Here is a 24,242-nt window from a genome sequence, read left to right as displayed (position 1 = left end):
CGGTGTTGCCGCTGCCGGTCCTCTTATCCTTTTTCTTTCTTTTCGCGTGCCCATGGCTTCTACTGCATGTGGGCTTGACGGCTGCACGCATTGCTGCCTGCTGCTGAAGGCCTTCGCGAGTGCACGGGCACGCTGATGAGCGTATCTTTGCCCTCCTTTGCTAGTGTGCTTGTGTGTGTCTCTCTATGTATGAGCCTCTGCGAGCTTGTGCTAGCGCACGCTATCGCCTTGGCGCTGAGGGAAAGCGGCAGCAGTCGCAGCAGCACCAACGTGCGCTTGACGGCTCATGCTCTGCTTCCTCCATATGGTGGGGTACGCGCATGGACACATGCAGCCCCCCCCCCTCCCCCGAAAAGGCGCAAGTGGCTACGCGGCCACATCGGGTTTCCGGCACAGGTGACTCCCCCTCTCCGGTGCGTCGCGTTGTTCTCGCCTCACGTTCCTACCGCGACGGCCGAGTCTTGGCATTCGCTCTTGCACGCGCACAGCTCATCCACAGTATTGCCAAGACGCTCGCGCGTCGTCTCTCTCTCTCTCTGCGTGTCTGTGTGTCTGCACTGCCGTCTTTTTGTTTCTTCCTCCCTTTCTTGCCTCACCGCATTCCACTTTGCCGGCCAGCTCAGTGAACGCATGCGTACTCGTGCAGGCGGATAAGCAAAACCCTAGAGCAAGATGCGTTCGTGTGCGATAGTGCTGCACCGCGGCGCCGTGCCGGTGAGCGTGCGGCCTCTTCTTCTTGGAACAGCACTTCGCAGCGCGTCGTCTCGCCGCCAGGTGCAGTTTGCAGCGCCGACCGGCGCAGGTCATGCCGCTGGTGTCGCTGTCTCCGCGCTGGGTGAGCAACGGCGCACTCAGTACGCGCAGATGCCGGGCAAGCGTGAGCAGGAGGCCTTCCTTTCGCAGTTCGACCCGCTAGAGGTGCTCGACCTGCCGACGGACAGCACGGTGGAGGACATCGATGCTGCCTTTGAAAAGGCGAAGGCCAAGTACGGCCCCAACGGGAAGTACCCTGATGCCAAGATGGTAGACCGTGTTTTCCAAGCCTACGAGATCTTGAAGGATCCGGACTCGCCATACTATCTCAAGGCGCACAGCAGCCAGACGGATCGTCAGCGCTTGCAGTTCCAGCTGCTCCCCAAGTCCAAGCGCCGCTTAATTGAGTTTCAGGTGTGCCTCTTGATGCTGATCGTGCTTGGTGTGGCTGTGCTCGTCATGAGGCTTGTGCTGCGTCCCATGAACCGCTCCATTCGTGCGGCAACGCGCTAAGACGCAAAGAGAGAAGAAAATCTGACTCTCTGCCGGACACCCATGCATGCGCGTTCGTGCGAGTGTGTGCTTGTGTGCACACTTGCCTGATCGAACGTCTGAGCGTCAGCGCAGTGTCTTGTAGTCGTGCCGATGTGTTGGCTGGTTGCCTTTCTGTTGCACGCGCGGTTGCTGCGTCCGCACTGTTGCTTAGCTCTGTTTAACGGAATGCCTTCGTTTCTTGTCCCTCTCTTCGCTCTCCGCCGTACCTTTTCCTCTCACCCTGATCCTCTCGTCGGGTCTGCAAGTGATGGTGACGGCGGCAGCACACATCGAGGCCACCCCCCTCCATATCGCCTGTTTCAGAGGAGAAAATAGACGGCGCCGGATGAGGCACCATCATAACACCCAAACAAGAGAGCGAGGTGGAGTCGATGCAGCGGCACCTGCTCCGTGGGTGAATTGTTCACAGCTCGGTGGGCGAGTGGTGGCAGCAGATAGAGAGAGGGGGCGGAGGAGGGGGGGGCAGAGGGAAGGGGAGGGATGAGGGCGGCTCAGCTTCTTGTGTGAGAGCCATGAAGTGCTGCTAGGGGGCAGGGAGAGAGGGCTTTTCTACCTTGTTCCTCCGGGCACCCTCTCTTCTCCCTCCGCTTAGTCTGCCCTTGCCACGCCTTGCCATCGCATCTGTGCCTCGCCGGCCGCAAATGCGAGTGCGCATGCTGATGATTTTTCCTCTTCCTTTCTCTTTTGCATGCCCCTCGTCCTCTGGCGTTCTCTAGGCGCCGCCCCTCTTTCCTCCCCTCGCGCACATCTCCACTCACGCACTCACTCGCTGCCCTCTTTTGCTGTATCTCTCCGTCTCGCAGCACGTGCATGCGCGTGTCTTGGGCTCACGCACATCCCTGCCCAGTCACATGTGAAGTGCACATTTCGTCTCGCGCCTTTGCCTCCGCTCCTCCCCGGCATCTTGGTCTCCCTCTGCTGCGTGGCCTCGCACCTCACCTGACCTCCGCCGTCGGTGCGCTACAGTCTGAAAGCTATGACAGGCACACAAGCGGCGCATGCCGGCGGTGCGGCCAACTCACGCCGAGGGGCGTCACAGCGGATATCCACAACTGCCGCTTTCTCGTCTTCCTCCACTATGCGACCTGCCATTGCACATCCGACGGCGGTTGATGCGGCAGCGAAGCAGCGAACACAGCATAGACTGCGCGCAAAGTGGAGGGCAGCAGCTGCGGCTCCCCAGCTGCGCGGTCGTCGCGCGGCTGCATGGCTCAGCGTGTGGGACAGCGCTTGTGCTGCACAGCGCGTGTGCATGCTGGAGGCGCTGAAGGCGCTGCACAGTGCGAGCAACAGCAACGCGTTGGAGGAGGACCTCGGCGACGCTGCTCCCTTGCTGCTTACCCGCATCACGTCCTGGTGGAAGCTGCGCTACGGCGCGTGGGTGTCCGACGGCGTGTCCTCGGCGGCCGCCGCGTCTATGAAAGCTGCTGGTGCCGCTACCGTTAGTGCAACGCAAAAGATCTCCGCGAAGAGAGGGGCCGCTTCTGTTCCACCTCCGTCCACGACGGCGCCAGACTCCAGCACAAACGCTTCCGCTAACGGATCATCTCTGGCAGTGACGTCGACCCCAGCGGCGCCCTCGTCGGAGCTGCTGGCGCAGGTCGAGGCGATCACGATCTTTCTGCGCGGTTCTCGCTTTCTCCTCCAGTTCGTGGAAGGCGGCGGGGCCGCGACTCTCACCCACTGCCTGGAGACAACGGCGAGCTCGCCGCCGCCGTTGTCGACGTCGCTGACAGCTAGTTGTGCTGCGGCCGCTGCTGCTGCCACCTCCCCGGCACTGGCTCTGCTCGTGCAAGAGCGGCGGGCCATAACTCTGCTGCTCTTGCACGTCGTGAACGCAGGTCGCGTGTATCGCGAGATGGTGGGTGACAAGGAGGGCCTGCTGCATGTGTTGCGTGCTCTGCAGCGCGAAACAGACGCGCTGGTCGTCGCACCGCTGACGGAGCTGCTGGCCGTACTTGGTCAAGGTCATCCACGGCTGGCGAGCGGAATCCAGACGGGGCTGCTGCGTGTGCTAGCCGACGCGGTGAAACCGGCTCAAGAGTTGACAGCCACCGATGCGACGAGCTTGGTGGGGTCGCGGCGCGTGTCTGAAGTAGTGGTGCTGCATACCGCTCGAGCCATCCGCGCCCTGCAGCTGCAGAGGGAGCAGCACCATTACGCTCAGTTTTGCCTCGGCGACGGCGCAGAGGCGGCTCTGGAGGCCGGTGTGGACTATGTGCCCATCGTTGGCATGGACTGTGCAGAGAATACGTGGGGCTTTGCGGGGATGCCAGCCGGTGAACCGCCTCGTGGTTCCTCCGCATGCGACCCTCTCCTGCGTCCCCTCAGTCGCTGCGAGTACCTCGACACACTCTTCCAGCTCGCCCTCGCCGACCAGGACATGGCGCTCCAAGTCGAGGGGTGCGAGCTGTTGAGCCTGGCCGCGAAGAACCTGCGCTTCACGCAGGACATCTTGACGCGTTGTCTCGACGCGGTCGACGACGATGAGTACGTCATCCACGGCGATCAGGAGGACGCCAACGTCCAGCAGGAGCGCCTGCGGCGTCAGCGCCGGCAGCTTTCGTGCGGTCGCACGGCAGCGCTGCTTCTCATCTCGCGCCCCATGACAAGCCAGAGGCGCCAGCTGCTGCTGCGTCTCGTGTCGCAGCGTAGCGGACATTTGACTTTTCTCAAGCACCTGCGCTTGACGGCGCATGGCGACACTGCCACTGTGGTCGATTGCTGCCACGCACTGCAGTTCATTGTGCGCGCTGCTGCGGAGATGCAGCGCCAGCATATGGATTTCAGCTGTGTGTCGAGGCTGCAGGCAGCTAGTGGTGCTAGCGGCGACTGCACCTCCTCTGGCGCGTTGTGGCTGCGGGTAACGGAGGCAGTTCAGGCGGCGCTCGGGGAATCGATGTTTCAACTGCTCCTCTTCCAGAAGTTGTCGGAGTCGGACTGTATGGCGGTCTTGCGGGCTGCGCGTGCCGCCGTGGTGCCTCTCGGCGGCGCTGAGGCCTGTTGAGCTGTGGAGGATACTCTCCTTTTTCAGTAGCACTCACGGGCTGTGCCGTTCGTTAGGAGATGTGGCATCACCCTTTTCCTGCCCGCAGCGGCGTACCCCAAGCTCTCCAGCGATCGTTCCCCCTCCTCTAATCCGTGTCTCTGCTTCGCTCGCATTTGGCGGTGCTCTCCTCGACTTGTTCCTTCTCGTTTCTCTCTCTGTGTTGAGGGGGGCCCGACGTCTCACGCACATGTACACTATGTGAAGCCCCACCCAGCCCCCGTTGCCCCATGACGACTCCGTGGTGGGAGTATGCAGCGCTACAACAAGGGGCTTATACGTTCTCAACTGCGACGTCATCATTTCGCCGTAGCTTCAGGCGACGGAAGTCGCCTTCAGCAACGTTTTATGCGTGTCTGTGTGCGCGCGACATACCGATAACTTCCACTACCCCTAAAGGCAAGGGGAGTTTTCGTTTTTGGGGTGGGTGGGCGGCCATTGAACGTCCTTTCTTCCTTGGCTCGTACGAAGATGATTATGAGACTCACCGAGGCCAACGACACAGCTGAGCATGAAAGTCAAAGTAGAGGGATGGCAGCGGCAGTGGCGCGTCCCACGGTGCATCTGCATGCCCCCCTTCCCCCCGTGCTCCCCCTCATGCAGTTCATTGTATTCTCCTCCCACTCCCTCATTCACTGAGGGTACGAATACAGACAGACAAGGAAACAGACAAGATGCGCGTGTGTATGCGTGCATGTATCTGTTCTTGCTGCAGTGCCTCGAGCGCTGTGCTTGCCTGCCTCTCCTTGTCTCTCCCTGCCTCTTCTATCCGCCCCCCCTTTTCTCTACCTCGATGCTTCACGTGTACATGGGCTTTCCGCACTTCGTCCCGCCTCTCCACTCCACCGACTCTCCATCAACATACACACACGCATTCACAACGCCGCATATGGATCAGCTCTCTCACTCTCACCTTTTCTTACCAACGCTGCCTCGCTTTCTCTCTATATCTGCGCTTCCCTAGTTAAGATTTCTTTTTTTTTTGTTCGTCTACCCTTTCACACAAAGCCGCTTTCTTCACCCCTTGCGTCCATCTGTCCCTCCCCCTCTGCCGCCTCCCCCACACACCGGCACCACATCTCACATAACATGTGAGCTGATCATCATCGCACCTCGTAGGAGCACTCGTACTTTGGCCACTACCCCCATCCACCCGCCATCTTTATCTCGCAAGCGCGGCAATACGGCAGCTAAAAGGCAAAAACAAAAATGCAGAACTCCGTAGGCGACGTGATCAACCTCATCAGCAAGAGCGAGATCCGCTATGAGGGTCAGCTGCACTCTATCAACACTGAGGAAAACACCGTGAGCCTGTCGAATGTGCGTATCTACGGTACCGAGGGCCGCAAGGGCGGCGGCGTGGAAGAGGTGCCGCCAACGGAGCAGCTGTTCGAATTCATCGTGTTCCGCGGCTCCGATATCAAGGACCTGACGGTCTTCCGCGACAGCAGCTCTCCGCAGGCGCGCGACCCTGCTATTGTGGAGGTGCACGCCCCAGCGCGCGGTCGTGGAGGACGCGCCGCAGCCGCGGCTCCTGCAGCTTCGGCGACGGCGGCGAGCAGCGCTGCCACTCGTGGCAGCCGCTCCTTCTACGACGAGGCTCAGTCGTACAACCGCGGTGGCGGTGGCGGTGGCGCGCGCCGTGGTGGCTACGGCGCCGGTCGCTACAATAACAATAACGGCGGCGGCAACAACAACAGCAACAACAACCGCAATCACCGCGGCGGCTACGGCGGTCGCGGCGGATCGGGCAACTACCGGCGCAACTACCGCGACTACCACACCGGCCAGGACTTCAAGCCCGCCGACGTCGGCGCAACGGAGAAGTTCGAGGGAGATTTCGATTTTGCCAAGTGCCGCGAGGAGTTCGAGAAGAAAAAGAGCGAGTTCGAGAAGGCCAAGGAGGATGCCAAATCTCACGCCAAGGCCTACGACAAGAGCAGCTTCTTCGACACCATCTCGTGCGACCAGAAGGAGAAGAACAGCATGAATCGTGCCGAAATGCGCAAGGCGGACACCGAGACCTTCGGATCAGAGATGGTGAGCAGCATGCGCGGCTTCCGTCGCGGCCGCGGCGGTCGTGGACGCTACCAGCAGCGTTGAGCGCGCCAGCGACACTGAGCATAGAGGAGGGAGAGGATGGAGTGTGTGGAAGAGTGCGAGAGCGGTGCCAAGGGCACCGTCTCGTCGTCATCTGCCTCCTCGCGCACAGCGAAACGTGGATGCGCTGATGGCGATACGAAAAATGCAAAAAAAAAGGTTACTTGTACCACCCACCTCCTTCTGTGCTTGGCTGTCGTCCTCCTCGCGCACATGAATGGCATTACACGCTAAACTGCGGCGCTGATAACACATTGAGAAGCGGAGAGAGAAAAACGGAAAGTGCTATGGCGCACACTGCGTGCAGTAGCTGCAGCCGGCGAGGATGGTCCGGACGGGACATCGGTGCGAGACGCAGAAGCGAGGAGTACAGATTCTGAAGCGAGAAGGCGAGGGAGAGGCCGAGGGACGAAGGAGGGGGGAGGGAACATGTCGGACCCTCCTGACGGTCTTGGATGATCTTTTTGCACCCTCGCTTCTCTCTCAGTGCTGGCGCTCTATCTCGCCCGTCTCTCCCACCCCTCGCCACGTGGTTCGCTGTGCCTCATCCGTTCTCTGGAAGACTCTCCCTCGACGCCCATGCAATGCCGAGCCAGAGAGAGGGAAACAAAGAAGGATCACGTCGGCGTCGACTGTGACATACGTGTATGCGTCCCTCACCTTGCATAAGCACACACACACACACACACACACTTAAACACAACCTAGCCTCTCTACATGTATGCCGAACTGGCATTCCCACGTACGCACCCCCGACCGGAGCAGCATGCGACAACAACAACAACACATCCGTGCAAGATGCATTTTTGAGGTGCTGTGCGCACCTCTTATTTCTACACACCTTTTTTTGTTTGGCTTCTTTGTTGTTTCTGTTTTCTCCCTTCCTCTTTTTCTCACGTGTGTGAGGCGGTTCTCCACCCCCACCCCATCCCATGGACTCCATGTGTGCTCCTCTTGTCATCTTTTTCTCCCCATCTCTCTGGACGCCTTCTTTGCATCTCCCGCCGCACTCGCTGTGCGCCTGCGTGAATGCGCTGCCCACCTGAGTGCGTTTCTCACCGCCACCACAGCAGAGCGGGAGCAGGGCAAGAAAACAACGAGAGAAGCGGAGTAATAAGCAAGGGATGACTGTATCGCTCAGTTCCACCACCGCCTAGCGTCGCTCCTTCATTTCGTTCCTCGCCGGCGTCACTGCCTTACCGCCGTCGAGGTTTTCCTCTCTTCCACCTCCTCTCCTTGGCCCGCGCTCTCTCTCTCGTTTTATTTTATTTTGTTGTTGGGTTGTCTCTCCTCTTCTCTCGCTCTTGTCCGTGGTGCGCCCCTTCTCGTCGTAGTTGCTCATCTCGCTGCCCTCCCCTTCCCTCCCTTTCTCTCGCCGTCCGCCTTATTTCCTCCTCTCCTTTGTTTGTTTCTTCGACATGAACGTGTGGGGTCTTTTACGTTTCTTTTTTTTTATGTTGCGCCCACGTGTGCGTGTGCGTTTTGTTCGCCTCCCTCACTTGTGCATGTGTTGTGTGTGTGTGTGTTTCTGTTTTTTATAGTTTCCATTTATGTGTTCTTCCTCGTCTTATCAGTTTTTCATCTCTTCGCTTTCTTTGTGTGGTTTCGTATCGCAACACCATTACCGCCACCGGTACCGTCTCTCCTTCCTCTCTCTCTCGATCGTCTATGCCCATCTGGTTTCGTGTGTGTGTGTGTGTGCATGCGTGGGTGGGTCAATGCTGGAGCGCGTGTCTGCGTGCTGTCTTGCTGTTTTTCCCCCTTTTTCCCCTTTGATTGGGTGTGTTTGTGGCATGTTCTTTCGCTTTTTCTCTCGCACGCACACGCGCACGCTCTTTTTCTCCCTTTCCTGTTCGAAACAAACACCAAAAAAAAAGAAGAAAGGCGGAGCGAGAAGAGCGCTTCGCTCGCCCTGCCTCGCTTTCCCGTTCTTTGCTTGCACGCCCCTCCCCCCTCCTCCTCCTCCCCTTTCCTTCGGTTTATATATATATAAATATGTTTTGTTGTTTGTCTTTCTCTCGTCTTTCCGCCTTTTTTTTGTTTCGTCGTAGGACTCTTCGGCTGCATGCGTTTTCTGCTTTTTTTTTGTGCTGGACTTGTATGGTTTACTTGCCCCACTCTCTCTCTCTCTCTGTGTGCGCATGCGTGCCTGCGGCAGTTTGCGCTCGCGAGCGAGTCTCCATGATCTGTTTGCTTCTCCGTCCATACACATACGCACGCACATACACTCGGCACCGTGTTTATACGCGCGTACTTCCTCACACATATTTCGTGGCAGACCCGAGCAGACGCATCGATAAGGACGGAAGAATCCCCCTCCCTAAAGAAGAAAAAAGTTGATATATGAAGAGAGTGAGCCTTGAGAGAGAGGGATATACTTACGCTACTGTGGCGAGGAAGTCCTTGCCCCTCCTTCCCCCTTCCGCCCTTTCCAGAAAGGGCGAAAGGAAAAAAAGACGTGGGGCGGCCATAAAGAGAAAGAGAGCGCGAGAGCACGAGAGAGCGAGAGCCCAACGAAACAAGCGAAGGGCAAAGGTACGGATGCAACCAAACAAAATATATAATACCCATCGGAGGAGGACGAGGAGCCACGAGCAGTCGTGATTCATGTGTGCGTGTGAGCCTGTCTGTCTGTATTGACGAGGACGTGAAGAGCGCACGGCGATGTGTTGTTGGAGTCTGTGGGGGGATTTTTTTCACTTTTCTTGTTGCTTCACAGTGTACCGTACCCCCTCTTCCTCTTGTGTTTGTCGTTATCCCTTGTGCAACTGGCCACTTAACTTCCAACCTTTCCACACGGACCGCCTTCCTCCTGCTCGCCTCCGCACACCAACGTACATACCCGACCAAGGCCATCCAGGCACGTGCCCGACAAAAACGACAGAGACACGGGGGGATCTACAAGTAAACACAGTTACATGTACGCGGTTCCTGCCTCTGCGTGCATGTAATTAAGTGTTCGTAGGCCTGTTAACACGTCTGCGCCTGATTCTTTCTTACAGTACGCGTGTGTGTGGAGGCGTGTGCATGCACCTCTGTGATTGTGTATGTGCTCTTGCTCAAGAAAAAGGAGCGGATCTGCGTGGGTGAGTGGTCTGGGTGCATGCGCCGCGCTTCAGTATGTGTATGCTTGTGCATATGCATGGCTGCGCAAGATAAAAGGACTACGTGCGTATGTGAATGTGAGCTTGTGTGGTCGTGTGCGCCCGTGTGTGTCTGCACAACGTTGTGTACATGCTGTCTTACTGCCGAACTCTTTTCCCCCCTTGCCCGTTGCCCTGGTGCCGACGTCGAAAGAGGAGAGAATGGTGGCGAATCAGTCGAGCGGGTAGTAGTAATCGGATAACGGCGGTGCCTGGCACGTACTGTTAGAGAGGCTGTGACTGGCTCCTTCTTCAGTATGCTGCCCTCCTGCCCCTCTCCGGATGCGCGCACGGGTTGGACGGTTGGCTGCGTTGATGCCTCTGCATCTGTTGCGTAGTCCCTGTGTGTGCGCAGATACATGTGTGCATGCGTGTGTGCGCGCTCGTTTCTTTAGCAAGGGAAAACACAGAGAAAAAAGCGGCCGACGAGGGAAAAACAGAGAGAAGACGAGAATGCGGAGCAATAATGGAACACACGCACACACACAAAAGCAAGAATTTCGGGAAGAGAAAAAGAGAGATGAAAGCGATCTGAAGGAGACGTGCGAATTTTGATCTCTTTTTGTGTATATACATATAGATAGACGTGTGTGTGCGTGCTTATCTGGTGTTCCCTCTACCACCATAGATGTCCGCCGAACACACACACACACACACACGCATCCTCATCTCTCACGGAGACCATTATCTCGACATGCAGCCGAATGAACGGAAAAGGAAAAAAAGGAAATCCGGATCTCAGTCTTCCATCGTCGGCTGTGCCTTCTTCATTTTTTTCCCCCGCTTGCCCCTCGAAAACACGCACGCACACGCGCGCACAATGACACATAGGCGTGCATGAATGCTTAGGCAACCGTGTGCTTGTGCGTGTTCTTTTCTTGTTTTCTGTTTTGTCTTGCTCGTTTTCTTTTGCATTCCCCTCTTCTTCTCCTCAGTTGTGAATGCGCCTCTGCCCCCACACGCACACACTAGTGCCGACTGTGTCGTCTACACCCCACACCCCGAGTGTGTCTCTCTTTCTCTCGCTTTTTTTTTGCGTGTGCTGGTATGTGTTTTGTTTGTGTGTGAGTTTCTCGTTTTCTTTGTGTTGTTGTTGTTAGTCCCCCACCCCCTTTTTTGTTTTATTATTAGCTTCCATTTGCCTTTTCGAATTCTTTTTTTTTCGTCGCTTCCTGCGTTGTTGTTGTTGGGTTGTCTCTGTCTCTGTGTCTGTGTCTGCCTGTGTCTGTCTGCGTGTGTGTGTGTGTGTGTGTGTGTGCGTGCACGGCTGTCTGGTAGGCCTCATCTCCTCTGTTCACGTTTTCGCACCTCCTCTTTTCCTCTGCATCTTTTCGTTTTGGTATGTGCGCTTTCTCAAAAAAAAAGCGGAAAAATGCAGCCAAACGACGTCTCTCTCTGTGTTTGCCCGTGCGTCTATAAGTGCGCGCTCCTTTTTTTTTGTGTACCGGGTGATCGCCACGCTGGGACGGTTGGCAGTACTTTGCTCGTGTGTGTGGTGCCGCGTGTGCTGACGTTCTCCATATATGAATGCGCAGTTTTTTTTTTTGTTGTTGTTCTTTTACCTTGACGTTGCTCCACCTTACAACTCTTTTTTTTTTCATTTCGTTTTGAGTGCCGGCTCGATGACCTCAACATACTGCAATGCATCCACGCGCTCCTCTCGCTCTGTGTCTTCCAACTTCCCACGCGAGGCGAACGCTGTCGACGGAAGAGTGTTTAGGGGAGAGAGAGAGTTGCGTGAAGGTGGTGAGGGGAGGGAGGGGGAGAGTCTCTTCCCTTTCTCGTCTTGGTCGCTCATTCGCATCGACGCACCAGCGCACACACGCACGCGCATGCAACCGTCATGGCGGGAAAAAACGCTCCTACGATACATCCACTTGCCCACAAAGAGGAGTGGAGGCGCGAGCGGGAGAGACGGAGAGGCAGAAAGGGAGCGCGCTTGGGCGACACTGGTCAAGTGGTTCAACACACACACAAACACACATACACACGCGTACAAACACAAAGAGAGAGAGAGAGTAATGGCGTGCCGCCTTCATGCGCGCACAAACGGAGAGAGCGGGGGCAAGAGGGAGTAGACAGGGCTCAAGTATGAAAAACCTGTACCTCTACCCCCAGTGGAACCGCATTCTCTCGGACATCAATGCAGAAGTATTTAAACACACCCGCGCACGGACTCGCACGAGCACACGGAAACACTTGGAAATTTCGCAGATGTCAAGGGCACACGGCGACAGGACGCAGAGGAAGAACGAAGGTCAAGACCGCACAGTAAACAAGGGCGCAAGTAAAACTGGCAGCACGGGCTTCGATGAGCAAAGACGGAGAAAGACGCTAAAATGTATGTAACTGTTTAAGCTCAGAATGAAGAGAAAAAGAAAAAAGAAAGCGCTGCACTGCATCCGACCTTTCTCATGTCTTCGTCTTTCTTTGTTCTTTCTATCGTTCTCTGTGTGTTTGTCTGTGCGTGCGTGCGGTGTGTGCGTATGTGTGCGCATCCGTGTATACATGCATGTGTGTGCGTGTGCGCGTGTATTCTCGTGAGAGGCCGATTCTCTGCGAGCCCCATGTTTCCTTTTTTTCGTCGTTGTTTGGTTTCCTTTTTTTTGTTGTTGTGCCGTGGGGTCACTCTTTGTTTGTTTCTTCCCATTTGTTTTCCGTGTTTGATGTTCACGAGAGAGAGGAGAGGGAAACAAAGGAATGGAGTACGCACATCCCGTGTTTGATTAAAACCCCTCCCCCGATCTGCCCCCCCTCTCCACCTCCAAACAAACAAACCACAAACAACGAAGGCAGAGGCATGCGTCCTCGAAAAAAAAAACACTAAACAAGCCGAACAAAAAGGAGCCGAGCAGCGTACATTCGTTTGCTTTGTGGGAGTCTTCATCGACAACCCGACGTGAGTTCTCGGCTGCGGTTGGTCGGGCCGCGCCAGGCAGGTACCGCGTCGGATGCCGGTGATGAAGACTGGGCGAAAAGGGTAGATTGATCTCCCCCATTCTCTCTCGCGCTTTCTCGGACACGGACTCTCTGCAGATGACCCTGTCCAGGAAGCGGAGGGAAGCCACAGATACGAGGCTGGCGAGAGGGGCTTGAGGGGAGGGGGACATTCGCAGCTCCTTCTTCTCTGCTCCTTCCGCTGTGCTTCGCCTTCCGAGAATACGCTTTATCTCGAATGGCTCCGTTGTGCTCTATGCTCGGGGGTGTCGACTCTGGTGGAAGAGAGGTCAGCCTTGTCGATGATGCGCGTAACGCGCGCGCAAGCGTTCGCCAAAAAAGCGAAAAAACAAACAAACAGAGCACGCCGTTTTGGACAAGCCTTCCCGCCTTCAACCTCCTCCGCCACTTGCATTGGTGCACACGTACATTTTTTTTTTTCATCCTCTGTGCCGTTCACGTACGCCCCCTCCTCTCTTTCTCGTCTCTGTCGTCTGGCTATTATGGCCACATTGCTGACGGCGGAAGGGATCCACTTGGTGCACCCCACCTCCACCTCCACCCCCGACCCCCACGCGGCTTGCATGGCGCTTCCCCCTCTTTGAGCCACCACAATCATCAAAGCAGCAGAGGTCGATCTCTCCTTGGCTTCTTCTGCCTGCTTTCATCTTCGCGGATCTCTCTTTCTCAGTTGCGCACGTGCTTTTGCTCACACACACACACACACACACACATAAACACACCCAAGCCGACAGCTCTCTGCCGCACTCCCTGATTTCTCTGCTCTCCGAGCCCTCCTGTGCGCCTCTTCTTACTTTCACATATTTTCTGCCCTCTCTCCTTCTCTTGCCTCACCCTGCTTCACCTCAGAGATGCGGAGCTCCTCGCGGCTTGTTTGGCAGCCCGTCTCGCGTACCGCCTTGACGAGTGTGCGGCGGCTCGCCTCCGACATCCGTCTGCGCACTGACTATGGCAACGCTACGCCAGCGCAACGCCCCACGGCAAGCAAAGGCCTGATCTATGTGACGGAGCCGGCAGCGCGGAAGGGTTCCTTTGCCCGCTATGTGCGGTCTGCGCGGGACCAGGCGCCGTACATTGCCGGCGCCGTGGTGGGGGTGTGCATCTACAGCGCGGCCACACTCGCCATTCCCGCCGGCTTTGGCGCGCTCATCGACCAAGCAAGTAGAGGGCAGATGCCGCTCGGTACGTCGATGCAGCTGCTGGGTTGGTTCAGTCTCTGTGCAACGGGCAACTACCTACGACTGTACTGCATCGGCTACGCGGGCGAGAACATCATCGCGAAGCTACGCCGCGCCTTGTACAGCGGCATCTTGCGTCAGCCGGCAGCGTTTTTCGACTCCACAGAGAACCGCACCGGCGCGCTCGTGCAACGACTATCTATGGACTGCAACGTCGTGGGTAGCTCCCTGACAGAGGCGGTGACAAACGGCAGCAAGAATCTGCTGCAGACGATCGGCAGCATCAGCGTGATGCTCTACTACTCACCGCTGCTGACGAGCGTGATTGTGTGTATGATACCGCCGGTGGCCATCTTCGCCGGCTCGTACGGCCGTTACATTCGCAAGTTGCAGCACAATATGCAGGATGCTCTGGCCGACATGGGCACCGTCGCCGAGGAGCGGCTGTCGAACATCCGTACTGTGAAGTCCTTCGGCACCGAGGCGCAAGAAGAGTCCTGGTACGGCAAGAACGTCAAGCGTGTCTTCGATCTCAGCATGCGCATGGTGCGCTGGAACTCCGTCTACGTTGCGTCACTGCAGACGGTAGGGTATGGTGCCATGTACTGTATCATGTGGGCCGGCTCGATGCTCGTCACCTCCGGCCATCTGACCCCTGGCGTTCTCTTCTCCTTCATGCTCTATACGGTGTACTGCGGCATTGGGCTGATGGGGTTGACGAATCTGGCCACCGAGATCAATAAGGGCTACGGCGCCTCGCTGCGGCTCTTTGACATCCTGGACAAGGCTGAGGCAGTGCGGCAGGCGCACACAGCATGTAAACAGCTGACGCCAATCACGTGCGACTGGCGCGTGACTTTCAAGGACGTGACCTTCGCCTACCCTACGAGGCCGGAGGCGCTCATCTACAGAAACATGAGCCTCACCATCGAGCCATCCCGCTGCACTTGCGTCGTTGGCAGCAGCGGCTCCGGCAAGTCGTCCTTGGCCATGCTGTTGCTGAAGCTATACGAGCCGACAGCCGGTTTGGTGCAGCTTGGCGAGCACGACCTCCGCGACATCAGCTCACATTGGCTGCACGAGCACATTGGCTACGTTGGGCAGGAGCCGGTGCTGTTTGGCGGGTCCATCGCACAGAACATCGCCTACGGCGCTCCAGGCCGAAACTGGGATGACCCGATCGATCGCTGGCTCTACGCTGCCGTCGTCGAGGCGGCCCGCAAGGCCAACGCGCACGACTTCATTTCCGCGCTGCCGGACGGGTACGACACGTTCGTTGGCGAGAGCGGCCGCAGCCTCTCTGGCGGGCAGAAGCAGCGCATCGCCATCGCGCGTGCCCTGATGCGCCATCCGCGTATCACCATCCTGGACGAGGCGACGTCTGCGCTCGACAGCGAGAGTGAGGTGGTAGTGCACGACGCCATCTCGCGCCTGATCGAGGAGGCGAAGGACTCGAAGCGGCAGCACACGGTGCTCATGTTCGCACACAAGTTGAGCATGATCCGCAAGGCGGACCACATACTCGTACTGGACAAGGGGCAGGTTGCTGTTGAGGGCACCTTCGCGGAGGTGTCCAAGAACAAGCTCTTCTGCGACCTCGTGGGGCTCGTCGCCACACCGCAGGTAGGCGCCGGCACGTCGTGAGTGCAGGCTGTTGAGTTGATGAATCTCTTTCCGATCCCCTCCCCCCACCAACCGCTCTAGTTGAGCTTGAACTCGCTAGATTCCTCCTCTTTTGCGTGTGCTTAAAAGGAGGCGCTTACAGAGGATAGGGTGGGGTGTGCGTGCGCGTGTGTGTGCGGCAGAGAGACAGAACATTGGTAAGGCCCCTCACCTCCTCCGCTCTACTTTTCCAGCTCTTGCTCGGACTGTTGGAGTGCGCCACTGTGTCGTCGAGCGCGCACGACGCTGTGAGTGCGGTGCCTGCTGGCGTGAGTCGGTGCATGTTCTTGTGGCGTGGGTGGTGCTTGAGGCTCGTTGACGGCACCATCGCTCTCCATCTCTCCTTCTCGCGTCCCTTCCTCCTCCCTCTGTGCGTCTTGCCTGCCGCTGACTCTCTCTGTATATATGTGTATATGTGTGTGTGGAGGGGCGAGGGGGGAGAGACTTGGGAATGTACCACTGCGCATACCAGCCTCCGCTCTCTATCGTCGATGCCTTCTCTCTCGCCTTCCTTCTCTGTTCCATCTAACAACCTCCGTGTTATGCAGCGCTCTCTTACGGAAACAGAAGTAAAGAGCCATCAGTGACAAGAAGACCGCTGTGGAGCAACCGCAGGCTTGTGCCGCGGCCGAACAGGAGAGCCACCGCATCTCGTGTGTTCTCTTTTCGTTCTGCGCAGGTGCCCAAGGGACTTCGTTTCTGCGTGTGCGCGTGCCCATGATGACAGCATGAGCGCACACAGGTGCCGCCTTTCCGCTTTCTCTGTGTGCCTAGCGGCTGCCACCATCTCCTGCAAGCGCGCGCACGCACATGCACACATGCGTGCACTCAAGCAACAAGTGCACCTCTCCCTGCCTCTGAGCAGCTGGCTTCAGCACCGTCTTGAACTCTTTCGTCGGCCTCCTCCTCTCGCTGCCTGTTGCTGGCTCCTCCTGTGATTCCACTGATACACCGCGCCCAAATCTGTCAACACCCACAAGCACTTCTCCTACTCATGTCTTCTACGCACATTTTCAGCTTTAGCGCCCTCACCAACTAACCCTCTCCTTCTAGCATTCACTTGGTTAGCAAGTTAGTGTGACACCCCTCCGTCCTCTTTCCCCGTCTCTTTCTCTCGCTCGCTCTCGCTGTTTCCTTCCACCCAAGAGACTCCATCGCTATACAAACAAGCCAAAGAAGAAAAAAAACAAGAAGGCGATTTTTGTTCCCCTTTTTTTTTTCGAGCTTCATCTCACGTTCGACGCCACTCGCTGGGATTCGACGGTCTTCCGCCCTCGCCGACATCTTCCCGCAAACCATTTACAGACTTTGTGTGCGTGTGTGTGTGTGGGTGGTGCTTGTCGTTGCGCTTTTCCTCATCACGCACGCACGCGCCACCGGCGAAGCTATCGGAGCCGAAGCGCCAACGCGCGAATCGACTTGACAAAAAAAAAAGAAAATCAAAAACAAGCAAAACCGACCGCATTGTGGGCAAAGGACACACTAACACACACACACACACACGCGTGTGCTGGAATCCATCGAGAAGTGTGTGCTGCGCTCTCGTTGCCCTCTTTTTTCTTTTTATTTTTGGTGCGCCCCACCTCCTCAAGTGGCTGGTCTTACCTAATACATACACCCACACAGAAACCTCACTAACCAACAAAATAAGACGTACGCAAACAAACACGAGAAGAATAAGGTTGTTCGACCCACGCACGCGCAGAGGAGCGACAGCCCCCCCTCCTCCCGCTACTTCCCCTTTCTCACACCGATCATCATCTTCTCCAGCAGATCAACCATCTTCGGCGGGAGATTGGCCAGCATTCCCCCTTTCTTACATTATATATATACACACACGTACATATACATCTCTATATTTTCTCTCGCGCTTTCGATATCGGCCGGTGTGCGTGGTTTGCACAGTTGGCCCTTCGCGGTCTTTTGGCCTCTTTTTTTTCTCTGCTTCCATTTCTCCGTGCCGGTTTACTTGAACGACAGGAAACGCATGGCAACGGACAGCAGCGGACGATCGCCGACGCGCACCAGCTGAGGAGGAAAAACGGACAGAGCGAGAAAAAGACGCCCAGCCGCGCCGCCGCCGCCGCCGCCTCTTCTTCCACTTCCCCTTCTTGCTCTTCAACACAAGAAAGCGGGCGAGCAACAACAGCAGCAGCAGCAGCAGCAGCAACGGCTTATCGTGTACACAAAACAAATTCCATTTTCTTTGTTCGTGTATTTTTCGACTACTCTTCTTGTTTGGCATCTTTTCACTCTCCCCCCTCCTCTGCGCTTCCCCCCATCTCTTTCGTTCTTTCCGTGTTGTCCGTGCCTTTCCTTTCCTCTCTGGCGCACTCATCTTTCCGTCTCTTTCGCTTTTCCTTTGGCTACCATTTTATTGTTTTCTTTCGGGGATTTCTTGGGGCCCCCGCTTCTCTTCCGCTTGGTATTACTCCTCTTTTTCCTGGTTTTGTTTTTGATCGCTCACAGGGCGCTCGTACATCCAACAAAGAGAATCGATATCCACGCGCGCACACACAGAGACAGCCACACAGGCAGACACACAGACGCGCATACGAAGTGAGCCGATAGCGTAAACTGGCAAAAACAACAAGCAGAAATAAAAAAGTCCGCAAGGAGAGAGGGCGCGTGAGGGAGACCAACAGCTCTTGCCGCCGAACGCTAACAGAGAACGAGGCGCTCACACATATATATATACATCTATATACATCTATATATATATATCTGTGGAACAGTTTTGTTGACATTGCCGCGTGCGTGACCGGCGATCTTATCTTTTTTGAGGCTCTTTTCTCAGCTGACAGTTGGCTTGTGCTTGCTTGCTGTCTTTTTGTTCTCTTTTCGTCCTTTACTGCATTTCTTTACGCCTTTCGGGTTTTGTGAGTGTATTTTTTTAACTTTAGTGGTCTTATCTTGCTTATCTTCTTCCGTCATCTTCTTCTCCTCCCCCCTCCCTCGTCTTAGCCTCGTCACCTCTTTATTGCTCGTCTGTTTCGTCCTTCTCGTCAGTCCTCGCCACATTGTTCTCCTTGCTCGCGATTTTCTCTTTTCGACTTATTTATTGCCGCGGTTCTGTGCGATCCCCGATCTCTTCGCGTCTTTTCCTTGCACGTCCGTTTTTCGTCTGCCTCTGTTATCGCTCACCACCGCACGCGTGCATACAGCGTCCGCTAGTTTCTTTGTGTGTCTCTCTTTCGGTTGCGCTGTGTGGTGACCGATCACCGTGGGTGCACATCTGTCGCAGAGCCGTGCCACCCCCTCGAAGACGTAAACGCATCCTTGTTTCCTTTGTCTCTTGTGGTGTTTCTTCATCTTGAGCGTTCCTCCTCCTCTTCGTCTCTCTCATTTTCGCTTCTCTGCGCTCCTCGGCGCATCAGACACACATACGCGTGCGCGCACACACAGAGACACACGACAGCAGAATAAACAGCCATCGACATCGACAAGGACGCTGAAGCGAAACATGTCGGCCGCGCAGAACGGGAGCGCCACCTCCACGCCGGCGCAGCAGAGCAAGCCTGAGCCAATCGCTGCCCCTGTCGCGGGTGAGGGCAGCACGTCTGGCGGCTACGCGTTCGACCCTGACGCGCTGCGCAACTTGATTGTCAACTACCTTCCACCGCTGATGAATGAGGCGCAGGTGTACGAGCTGTTTGGCCAGTTTGGCAGGATCGAGAGTGTTAAGATCATTTACGACAAAATCACTGGCGAGAGTCGTGGCTACGGGTTTGTGAAGTACCAATTCTTCTTCTCCGCCACCTACGCAGTGTCCTGCTTGAACCGGTTTGAGATTGGCGGCAAGAAGCTGAAGGTGGCATACGCGAACGCCCCGGCCGCGAAGGAGGCGTACGACATGCTTCGACTCTCGGCAGTTGCGCTGAGCATGCAGCAGCAGCAAGCCATGCAGTCCATGTACTACCACCAGATGGTTCTTGCGCAAGAGCAGCAGGGGGCGCCAGCCGCGAGCTCGGTTGCCGCCTCGGCTCCGATGGTTGGTGGTGCCGACTACGGCCCATACATGAACAGAGTGGGCGGCGGCTACGCGATGAGGCAGCGCGAAAGCGGTGCCGGCTATGCTCGAGGCATGTACCCGGGGATGGTGGCAGGCAGTTCCGTGTACCTTGCCGGCCCGTCCGCAAGTGGTAGTCGGAGTATCACCCCTGCCATTGCTCCGATCGGCTTCTGAGCTCATCTGTGCTGCCGCTTAGGGTGGAGGCTGTCGCACTCTCCTTGTATGCCGCGGGCTGCTTTATTCCCCCTTTTTCCGAAAATTTCTAATTTTTTTACCCAAAGTCTTCGTCACTCTGTTTTCCGCTGCCCTTGACGGAGCTGGCGGCATCTCTTCTCTTTCTCCTGGCTCTGCACGCGGCGATTCCTGAAGGAAAACCAACAAACAGCGCGAAACGAAAAAGGTATGCGCGCACACACACACAAGCATACATATATATATATATATATGCATAAACGCAGGAAAAAGGAGAAAGGAATCGCCCCGCCGCTCCACCGGCACAACCACGATCTTTGCCCCTCTCCGTCTCTCTTACTTGTGATGATGCTTCTCGTTGTCCGTTGTTGCCTGCTGTTGTTGTTGTGTAATGCCGAGCCATTCTCCTGCGGCCTCTTCTGTTTTGTGTATTTAAACACTTTCGTCTTTTCTGTTGTCGCTCCTTTTTCCACTTCGTTAACAGCACACGTTGGCGCGCGCCACGCGCACAATACACGCGCCGATGCTCGTGCACACACGCACACGCACAGATCATCGCCCAGTAAGTGCCCTCCCCCCGCCCCCGCCACGCTTCCATCTGTTTTTGTTTTGTTGTGTGCATACGAGCGCATTATCATTGGTGCTGCCGCCGTCTTTTCTCGTGCAGCACCGAGAACCAGAACCACCACCATTACTACGACCATGGCTTCCGAAACAACAATAACAGCAAGGTACACACACAGACGTACGCCAAATGGGACTCAGGGGCGATAAGAAGGCGACGTAGCGGATAAACGGAACACCAAAACGTGCCGCGGTGTATTTGTGCATATGCCCCTCAAGCTTCCACGCGTTGTTGGTCTCTTCTTGTTGGAGTGCATACTGGTGGCGCACCAGTGCGGGAGTAGGGCAGAGTATGGTCTTTGAAGATCTCACCCTGACGGCACGCTGAGCAGGGCAGCCTCGTGGAGCTGAGCGCACCACGATGCTATCTTCGTTACCGTTGGCGCTGTCTCTTAAAGCGCGCCCCCCCCCCACTCCCCACACTCACAAATCGTCTCTTCCTTTCTACCGTCAGACGCGAGCATTAGAAGAAGCTGAAAAACGGGATGCTGCTGCGCTCCCACCCACGGCATGCCTCGCTTTCTCGGTCAGCGCCTCGACGCAAACTTTTGGTGTGCTTCAGCTTCGCCCTTGCCTCGCCCTCTCCCAGATGCTCTCGTGGCCCTACATGCTCGTTCTCGACTGATTCGCCTCCCTGCACACTCTTTGCGATTAGTCGTTGGCCTACATCGCCGTGCAGTACATCCACGCACCTGTGCGCATGGAGACCTACCGTCACACGTTCACGCATGCTCATAAACACGGACACCCAGGCATCGGCAGCTTGCGGTACTCAGCCTCTCGACACAGGGCTCGAAACCATCTTGCCCTCTTGCGTCCACTCGTCCTCTGTTTCCCATTCATGTACGCATTGGTGGGCCGTCGCGGCACTGTAGGTAGTCCGAATCGACGTCGCAAACTCTCCGGATGCCGTTTTTCCAGTTGTGCTCCGCCGCCACAGACTCACGCGCGACTTGCGATAAAGCGCCAAAGGTGCTCTTGACGATACCGACTGCCGTCGGTAACTGTGGACCCAAATGTGTGGAATCTGCAAGCGTCACCAGTGGCGACGTAAACTGGTCGCCACTCAGCATTCTACACGTGTTTCATCTTGCCCATGTCGCCATTACGGCCGATACCGGTGTCTCCCCGTGCGTCGAGGAGATGAGCACGGCAGAGTTGGCGACCAGTGTACGACGCGTACTTTGCATGGGGCAGTCTAAGAGCTGCAGCTCTGCTTCTACCGCTTCCAACCAGGAAGCATCAGCGCCGTACGTCGCTCGCGCACTTTTAGTTCGACTGCATGGGCTTGTGGAGGCGCATGAGCGCTTCTTGACCTGGATGCGTACACGCTCAATGGCAGCGGTTCCAGGGGCATTGGATGGCGTGGTAGGAGAGGACGCCTTTTTGGCAGATGCAGTGACTTTTCTTCGTACGTTGCCGCTACCCGATGCACTTCAGAGAGCCGCGCCTTCACCACCAGCGACAGAGCGACGCGCGCCGTCGTGGCGGTCTTCCTACGCTCAGCTGCTCAGCGCCAACCTCTACGCCATCAGCACCTTTGTGGAGGCTGCGGTAGTCGCGGCAACGGTTACGTCGCCACCCGCACCCGACTCCCCATCGCCGACACTTCACCGCGAGCCCTGCTTCCTTCCTCCGCCGCTAGAGAGGGCTGCGCTGTCGCTGCTCTACTACCTGATAACACTGACAGTGGACGTGGTGGAGACCAGCGTGCGGTGCTGCTGCCGACTAGAAGGGCTTCCCTCGGCTCACGAGGATGACAGGCAGCTAGTGTGTTTCCCGCAGGGTCTCGCTGCTTTCTCCGCCACGTCGAAGCCTGGTGCCCAGTTCACTGCTTCACCTTCATCTTGCCATGCTACCCCATCTCTCCGTGTTGTCTTGTACACAGTCCTTCAGCAAGAGGGCTCCCACTTGTTGGCGCTCCTCCTTCGATGTGAGCCACGCGAAGGACAGTGCCCGGGCGAGATGTCCGACGCGGACCCGACACATCGTCGGCTGCTTACGCGACACCTGTTGCGCCGGCTTGGGCATCTCTTTTTCCACCCTCTGCGCGGCGATCGTACCCGCGCTGGCGTCACGAGTTACACCACAGCCGTGGCCGCAAGCGACCGCACTGACGCGGCACTCGTCACTTGGATGGCAGACCGGCTGCAGCGCGTTGTGTGCTTGAGCGTCCCCACGACGGACGGTGAAGGGACAGGAAGCACTTCCCGAGGCTTTTCCGCTGCGCTTGCTGGCGAAGAATATCGACCATGCAGCTTCGAGGCTGAAATTCTTGCTGAGCTTCTTCGCTTGCTTATTGCTCAGATTGATGCGGATGCATCAGCATCGCCATCAGGCGGAGCACCCGAGCGCGAGTGCTCCAACAGCGCCGTCTGTAGCAGCAGTGGCATTGCCCGACGCACTTCGGCTACAGCAGACGCTGCCACTGACTTGTCGCGGCGAATAGGATATCTGGTTCTTCCGCCTCCAGCCATCGAGGCTGCCTTGGCGCTAGGTAGTGGCACGCTCTCGCGCTGTCCGGCACGAGAGATATTGTTGAAAGCACGGGAGTGCGTGATGCGCTTTTCGCTGAATCCTACCATGCAGTGACGCGAGGGCGTGTGCCGTAAAGAAAGGGGTGTGCATGTGTGTGGTGGTGGTGGTGGTGGCAGTGGCGCCGAAATGTGTGTATGCCACCCTCGGCGGTGTGAGATCACGGGGGAAAAGATGAAGTGCAGGAGCGGGGACCACACCGCTACAAGGCTTTTTAGCGGTTCGCTATGCCGCATCGCCGCCTCTGTGCCCTTGAGCGGTTTCTTTGTCTCGCTCCCACGCTTCCTTGCTTGCTGTTCTTGTCGGCTCTCTTCCACGCCCATATGCCGGCCCCTTACGTCGCTTCTCCTGCACTGCACGCTTGCACGGCGCACACGCGCGCACGATTGCGTTTTTGTCTGTCTGCACTTCAGCTCGCGTGCCGCAGCTGCCTTACTTGGCGAATTCATCTGCTACGACTGCTATTATTACGTTTTCTGCTCGCTCTAGGTTGGTTTCGTGTTACTTGTACATCCTGCTGACCGTGCAGAGTTTCCTTACCAATCCCTACCTCAAAAAGTGCAGTTGTGCCGACTTGAAATGCTACACCTGCCGGCACCCTTTTGCCCCCCCCCCCCTCCGCACCGGCGCGCCGTGTCGCGTTACAGCCTTGACTGCGGAGTTTGTCGGAGGTACTAGCGGTCGGATACAACCATTCTATGCGACGTCCTCGCTTCCCCTTCCTTGCGAGGGCTTCTTCGCTAAGCACACCGTCTCCTGCCCCGTGGGCGTTTCTCTTTCCCTTTGCATCCCTCACACATGTACACGAAGCACACTGTGCCCCTTGCTCTCTCTCTCTCCTCCGCCTTTTCTTCCGCTATACTTCCCCACCCCAACACCGCCGCCATCACACATGTCATTGTCCCCACACCCACCAAACGCACGCCCACGTGCACATGCTTGCACGCCTCGTCGCCAACGCAGATTTCTCTCGCCTTCTTTCTTCTTCCTCGTCCTCTTTTCCCCTTCTGTCCTCTTAGTCTGAATCGACCTCTCCTCCCTCCTTCTCTTCACCGCATCTCAACTTCCTCAAGCGACCTCTCCCCGTCTCCCTCTTCTCTTCCACACACACACACACGCACGTATTCTTTCGTGTCTTGACCGTTCTCTCTCTGACATACACACACACACACACAGTAGGTAAAACCTTCCCCTCCTCCAAAGAACAGAAAGAGCGGAGGTCTTCTCTCTCTGTCGTTTGACGTCCTCTGACGATCATCATCTCGGTTGTCTCTCCCCGCTCACCCTACTTGTCTGTCTTCCTACCCTCTTTCCTTAACAGAGACTTTCCTTGTCTGGGACTTGTCTCTCTCTCTCTCTGACGTCTCTGCGAACCCGCCGTTTTCCTCTTGTTCGCGTGCGTACCTTGACTTGCTACGAAGCACAACAAGAATAAAAAATGGCGCAGCACATGGCCCCTCAGCAGCAGCCGCCCCAGCAGCCGC

At 56.7% G+C, this 24,242-nt stretch overlaps 6 protein-coding genes across 6 annotated transcripts; all 6 read left to right on the top strand.

The window, feature by feature from the left end:
• Window positions 1-672: 672 nt before the first annotated feature.
• Window positions 673-1,266, top strand: LDBPK_250570 (hypothetical protein, conserved; the record flags this gene model as incomplete). Its single annotated transcript, XM_003861339.1, has 1 exon — window positions 673-1,266. One exon carries the CDS (start codon window positions 673-675, stop codon window positions 1,264-1,266), a length of 594 nt encoding a protein of 197 aa, XP_003861387.1.
• A 1,018-nt stretch (window positions 1,267-2,284) lies between these two features.
• Window positions 2,285-4,315, top strand: LDBPK_250560 (hypothetical protein, conserved; the record flags this gene model as incomplete). Its single annotated transcript, XM_003861338.1, has 1 exon — window positions 2,285-4,315. The coding sequence occupies one exon, from the start codon at window positions 2,285-2,287 to the stop codon at window positions 4,313-4,315; it is 2,031 nt and encodes a 676-aa protein (XP_003861386.1).
• Window positions 4,316-5,563: 1,248 nt separating this feature from the next.
• Window positions 5,564-6,457, top strand: LDBPK_250550 (hypothetical protein, conserved; the record flags this gene model as incomplete). The annotated part of the gene is made up of 1 exon (XM_003861337.1): window positions 5,564-6,457. One exon carries the CDS (start codon window positions 5,564-5,566, stop codon window positions 6,455-6,457), a length of 894 nt encoding a protein of 297 aa, XP_003861385.1.
• A 6,949-nt stretch (window positions 6,458-13,406) lies between these two features.
• On the top strand, window positions 13,407-15,377 carry LDBPK_250540 (ATP-binding cassette protein subfamily B, member 1, putative; the record flags this gene model as incomplete). Its single annotated transcript, XM_003861336.1, has 1 exon — window positions 13,407-15,377. The coding sequence occupies one exon, from the start codon at window positions 13,407-13,409 to the stop codon at window positions 15,375-15,377; it is 1,971 nt and encodes a 656-aa protein (XP_003861384.1).
• Window positions 15,378-18,858: 3,481 nt separating this feature from the next.
• On the top strand, window positions 18,859-19,581 carry LDBPK_250530 (RNA-binding protein, putative; the record flags this gene model as incomplete). Its single annotated transcript, XM_003861335.1, has 1 exon — window positions 18,859-19,581. One exon carries the CDS (start codon window positions 18,859-18,861, stop codon window positions 19,579-19,581), a length of 723 nt encoding a protein of 240 aa, XP_003861383.1.
• Window positions 19,582-21,129: 1,548 nt separating this feature from the next.
• On the top strand, window positions 21,130-22,815 carry LDBPK_250520 (hypothetical protein, unknown function; the record flags this gene model as incomplete). Its single annotated transcript, XM_003861334.1, has 1 exon — window positions 21,130-22,815. The coding sequence occupies one exon, from the start codon at window positions 21,130-21,132 to the stop codon at window positions 22,813-22,815; it is 1,686 nt and encodes a 561-aa protein (XP_003861382.1).
• Between the last annotated feature and the right edge of the window lie 1,427 nt (window positions 22,816-24,242).

This window comes from Leishmania donovani, chromosome 25 (assembly GCF_000227135.1).
Source record: "Leishmania donovani BPK282A1 complete genome, chromosome 25".
NCBI lineage: Eukaryota > Euglenozoa > Kinetoplastea > Trypanosomatida > Trypanosomatidae > Leishmania > Leishmania donovani.
Note: the sequence above shows the minus strand (reverse complement) of the source record. Positions and strands in the feature narration are given on the sequence as shown.